General features: G+C 34.0%; 1 protein-coding gene across 6 annotated transcripts in view; it reads left to right on the forward strand.

Annotated features, from left to right (window-relative positions):
* The window catches only part of GRM8 (glutamate metabotropic receptor 8), a 952,263-nt gene extending 947,937 nt beyond the window's left edge, over positions 1-4,326 (forward strand). For all 6 annotated transcript variants that reach the window (XM_043969215.1, XM_043969212.1, XM_043969213.1 and 3 more), the window contains one exon: positions 3,403-4,326. Coding sequence is in view for 1 of the 6 variants with exons in the window: in XM_043969213.1 (XP_043825148.1) it covers positions 3,403-3,452 (50 nt within the window). In the remaining 5 variants the exon portion in view is untranslated. The remainder of the gene's footprint in view (positions 1-3,402) is intronic.
* Positions 4,327-6,000: the final 1,674 nt, after the last annotated feature.

Consider the following 6,000-nt stretch of genomic DNA (forward strand, 5'->3'; position numbering starts at 1 on the left):
GATGAGTTGATTTATCTCTTCATTGTTTGGTAGTAAGCTTCCTACCTTCTGACTTTTCTTGTTTCCTGACCAAATACATATTGCCACATTCTTCCCACTTCTATTGTTACTCTTCCCACTTAATCTGAGTTTTTTGTCTATTTTAGAGGTCTTATAAATAGGTATTAATGTCCTCTGATTTAGGAAATAGTAGCCCTATCCCCACTCACCTTTTTTTAATTGGACTATAAGACTATATAGTTGAAATGTATAGCTGACAATAGAATAACAAATTTAATTTAAAATGTATATCATTCTTCTACTAGGCCACTTCTTGTTAACTGGTTCCTATGCCAGCCAGATCCCACAGGGAAGAAATCTTGTTCCATGTTAGTTATTGCAGTATGATTTTGCTCTTATCTAATGGAGAGAACACTGAAACAGGAGTCAGAGGACTGGCATTTGAGTCCTGTCTCTGGTACTATGCCAAATCTATGACTTTATTAATTAACCTCTTTCAGCCTCAGTTTCTTCATTCATAGAAATACTAATTCTTATGCTTTTAACCTCATAGGGTTGATATATACATACATACACACATATACATTTAGACTCAGATACATATGCATATATATATATATACACATATATTAGAGATGTTATATGTGAAAACATTTTATAAAATGCTTTAGAAATGTAAGGTGAAGGGCAGCTAGGTGGCACAATGGATAAAGCACCAGTGCTGGATTCAGGAGGTCCTGAGTTCAAATCCAGCCTCAGACAGTTGACACAACTAGCTGTGTGACCCTGGGCAAGTCACTTAACCCTTATTGCCTGACAAAAAAAGGAAAAAATAAAGAAATATAAGGTGGCATTAATACTTTTATTATTATAATTAAAGACAGGCCAGTTCAAAAGTATAGGGATAAGATAGTGATAGAACTGGTTTTGAGTTGAAAAGGAAAATCAGTGAAAATTCCTCTGCACTCACTTTGTATTTAAGAGTGTTAGATTTGGAGTCAGAGGATCTGGGTTCAAAACTGCTTCTGTCACTTTTTGTATGGGCTTGAGCAAATCACTCTACATCGTGGAACCACAGCCTCCTTATCTATGAAATAAGGGAATTGGACTTGATAGCCTCTATGATTCCTGCCTCTTTTGTTGTGTCACCCTAAGATTTCATATCCTTGAGGATTGGGTTTGTTTTCTATATTTCTAACATGTGTACTCAGCACAGTTAGTTGTACATACTAGGGCTTTAATAAATACTCACTGAATTAAAAAAACAGACATTTATTGATTTCCTACTATATTCCCAACAGTTACTGGAAAGTCAGTGAATAAACTATGTGAAGGAGTAAAAATAAGTAGGAAAACTGTATCCTCTGGCCATGAGGATTATACCTTTTGGGAAGTCAAATGGTAAAAACTCATGCTACCATTGGCTACATAATTAGGGTATCTCACACCGTGAAAGAGGTTATTTTAAAATTACACATTAGCAGCCTACAGAAAGCCTTAGCCTGGTCACTCACCAGCTTTCATGAGCCTTAAAGTTCTTAGGGTTGAGGTGTTCTTATTCCTTCCAAAAGAAAGTCTTTGAGACTTAAGTCTTTTTTTTTTTTTTTTTTTTTTTTTTAGTGAGGCAATTGGGGTTAAGTGACTTGCCCAGGGTCACACAGCTAGTAAGTATTAAGTGTCTGAGGCCGGATTTGAACTCAGGTACTCCTGACTCCAGGGCCGGTGCTCTATCCACTGCGCCATCTAGCTGCCCCGAGACTTAAGTCTTATTTGGTATTCTTGAACTTAACTCAGCCAGAATAACTGTTTCATTAAGAAATTGAAATTAAGGGGATGAACCAGTAAAACAGTCACATCCCTTTTTTCCTTTCTTTGTTCTTGTGATTATTCATTTCCAAATTACAGTGGGGGAAATGATAAACCAAATTAGATTTCAAGAGGGAGTTTTGCTCATTTGAATCTCACAAAAAACAAAGAAAGGTTTTAGATTTTCATTTCTTGGAAATTAAAAAAAAAATAATTAAAAAAAGATTCAATCGGGGGCAGCTAGGTGGACTTACTAGCTGTGTGACCCTGGGAAAGTCACTTAACCCCAATTGCCTTATCCCCCCCTCAAAAAATATTAATAATAAAGATTCCTTCATAAACATGAATTTGACTGTGCATCTTGCTATTTATATTTTTCTGGTTATCTTAAAATAACATACTTTATTAGGTCTTGGTTATAGAAATTAAACATATTATTTTTCTATCCTAGTCTATATTTATTTTCTAAACAAATCCATTTACATCCCTATGAGTGAAAAATTAAGTATACCCTAATCTGAAATGTTAAAATAATAATTTCAAGTAGTCTCTTTATTGATGCATACTAGAAATATGTAACTTGAAAACTCAAATCATTTCTGTGTAATAGACATGTTTATTTATAGTGACTAAATATGATTAAAATGAAAATGGAACAATGAGTCATCTTCATTAAAACCCCACCGGTCATGATTAGCTAACCAATCTCTTAGCAACTAGATTAGACTCAGAAAATTAGGCCACATAGATTAGGTATACAAAGATGCCTAGGTTTTCAATTGAGATAGTGGGTATAGTCAACACAGTTGAGTTGTGAAATGCCATACAAATGTGTGATGTTTTAATTATTGCTTTTGCATGAATGCTGCATGAAATTTTGCTTAAATGTGTACAATGTGCGCACACAATTGTTTAAAGCTTGATGAAGTAAAAGACTATTTAAAAGCCATCTCCGAGTAAAATTAAATTTGGTTCAGAAATCATTTGTTTTGTTAAGTGTTTACTATATGCAAAGCACTATGATAGGTGTTGGAGATACAAACACAAAAATGGAACCTTGTCTGCTTTCAAAGAGCTCACTGAAGTGATATGACATGTACAACAATGACTAAATATACAATATGCCCAAAGAAATTACCAAATAATTCAAGTTTGGCTTGGGGAAAAACCTAACACCTGGCGTGATCATGACTGACTTTCTATAGGAGGTAACACCTCAATTTAGAAAAAAGGTCACTGTTTAAATCCCTTCACTTCTCCCCAAACTGCAAATACATATTGTTATTTCATTTTAAAATGGGACAAAGATATAATAGTACAAATATTTCATCATATAAATATTTCAGGAATAAAAGGTCATTTTGGATCTTCCATGAATACTTATCTATTTTTAATCTGTTGGTATTGCTCAAAAAAGTATATATTATGACATTCACGAATATCAGCACACAACTCAATATATATTAGATACCATAATGTTTTTAAATAAAGGGGGAAAACAAGCCAGAAAAAATAGCATGGGTCTAATAAGTATTGTTGCGTATTTGGATCCTGAAAATCAAACTAACCAAGAATGCTCTCAATTTGTCTTAACAGCTTCCTCTACCAAGACAACATATGTCACCTACAGCAATCTTGCAACCTGAAGAGAGAAATGAAATTAATCTGAAAAGCTGCGGTATGTGATCTTAACAACGAATATGACACGACCAAAAACTCACTCTTGAAAATCTCTGTAGACTACAATCAATCAATAGTCAGTCTCTTAAGGAGCAAAAATTAATCATGAGCCAAAAGTATTGGTAATGGGGAGGAAAGATATCTGTTTTATAAAATACAACCAATGAGTTTAAAGTTCAAGAATTGCTTACTCATGAGAAGTTTAAAAAAAAAATCACAAAAGGAAAACTAATGTTAGCTTGTGAAAAAAAAATGCTGTTGAAATAAACCATGTCTGATGTTATTCTTGTAAGTAAATTTTTGTGATTGTGAGAACTCCCATTCCTGTCCTACATTGTTCAACTTGTATAAGACAATGAGTCTGTTTCTTGTAATGGCTGACGGATTGAAGCCCTGGGTTGTGCTAAAAATTAATGCAATGGTTGAAGCATGCAAATTTTTATACAAATAATTTATTTCTAATAATAAAGGAATGTTTTGCAAATGTTGAGACTTGTTTCGTTGCAGTTTTAAAGGCAGGGACACACTTCTCTTCACAACTGGCCCTGTACCCACTTTTGTTTAATTCCTGCTATAAAAGGCCTGGTGTGTTCAAGAGAATGTGGTCCCTTGAAGAATGTGCTGTTGTGTTGGTGTATGTGTGTGAGAAAGAGAGAGCGTGTATTTTATTACTATATCAAGAGAAGTTATTTGTATAAGAACTTGTGAATATTTCAAGATTCCCGTGGTAGTTTTTCATAGTAATTTCATTTTTAAAAAATGAGAATTCAAGAAATAGCTCAAGGCAAAATGCCCTAGGTACTTATTTTAATCAACAAATGATGACTCAGAAACTTTTGTTTTGAGACTATATATACTATTATGATAATCTAATTCTGATAAACATAAAAGTTTCACTAAAATTCCCAATTATGTACCTCAGTGGAGACCACCTTTTTGTAATGTAATATATGAAACTTCTTAGTATTAACCATTTGCTGTCTGGATTTCTGTATCATTTTTTTTCACACAAGCCTCACTGAAATCAATGAAGTAATGGGCCCTAACTAATACATTATCCATGAATACAGATTTTATTTATTCCTCCAGAATGATTAAAGCAATCATGGTTCACATAATATGTCAGTGCTTTCTAATTTTCCCAATGAAAACATGCATTGGTTCATATAACAGCATCGTTAGAAAGAGAGAAAACATGGAAGCAATATAAAAATCTGTCATGCTAATAAAACATACCAAGTTAGCTAAGGGAAGACTGCTAGAAGCTTTCAATCCTGTTACCATTTCTCTCTTGGGCTTCACTAGTCCCTATTGTTTCAACCATCCATCAAGTCAATGGGTCTCTCTAATCATTTTGTTAGTAATTGTTCTCTCTGCTGAATTAGCTTGGATGGATCATTGCTCTTCTTATAGATATAAAGAGTTATTTGTGCGACATATCCTCAATCCAGATATTGGAAACAATGCTGAATTACTTTATTTAATGCTCTAAGCCTAAAGTAGCCAAAGTTCAAATTCATGATTTAGTATTGTTTTCTCAATTCCTTGACTGTCAGAAGGATGATTTGCCTTGAAATTAGTTTTTATTCACAAATAATTGAGTTTGGGCTGGTAGCATATATACTTGTTTCTAGCTGTATGGAAACCAAAGATTCCTTTTCAAATTCTCAAATAACTTATTAGGATAACACCCACAGGGATGTTAATGTCAAGATAGGATATCCCCCCAAAAGTAAACCCATTTATATTTTAACATATCAATGTATAACATGTGTCCTCAGAACCAGACACTGTATAATCTCTAAATAATGAACAACAAAACCAGCATAATTTTTTTTCAGATTCCACTTCTCTTCCTCAAAATAATTGGGCATTAGTTTAAGAAACACCTTTTGACTTTAGAGTAACTGAATAGTAAACATGTGTTTGTATCACCTAATATTCTGAAATTCCTAGGTCCTTGCTTTTCACAGCAGCAACCAAGTTCCTAATCCTTTTTTTTTTTTTTTTTTTGGTGATGCAGTTGGAGTTAAGCGACTTGACCAGGTTCACACAGCTAGTAAGTGTTAAGTGTCTTAGGCTGGATTTGAACTCAGGTCCTCCTGAATCTAGGGCTGGCGCTCTATCCACTGCACCACCTAGCTGCCCACCTAATCCTTCTAAACTAAGTAATTCTTTATAATGAATGCAGATATGTTGGCATAGTCATGGAAAGGAAGAACAGGCTACTATGTCGAATTTTGGTTATTGGGAGCTTTGAGAATATATGTGCCAAACTAAGTACCATTCATGAAACTTTCTTATTTTTTCTTTCCTTTCACTTGGAATAAGGCAGTGATCAACCTGCCATCAGTTTGTATGTTTCAGAAGGCCATTTATAAGTTAGTTGTTTAGGAGTTAGTCCTTCTGTTCCTAGGAAGAAACCCACCCTTCCCCAATCACCCAAAGGCTATAAAGTAACTGATCTGTAGTTGTCTAAATCAGTAACCAGAATTTATTGTTTCCATGGGGAAA

This window comes from Dromiciops gliroides, chromosome 5 (assembly GCF_019393635.1).
Source record: "Dromiciops gliroides isolate mDroGli1 chromosome 5, mDroGli1.pri, whole genome shotgun sequence".
Taxonomy (NCBI): Eukaryota; Metazoa; Chordata; class Mammalia; order Microbiotheria; family Microbiotheriidae; genus Dromiciops; species Dromiciops gliroides.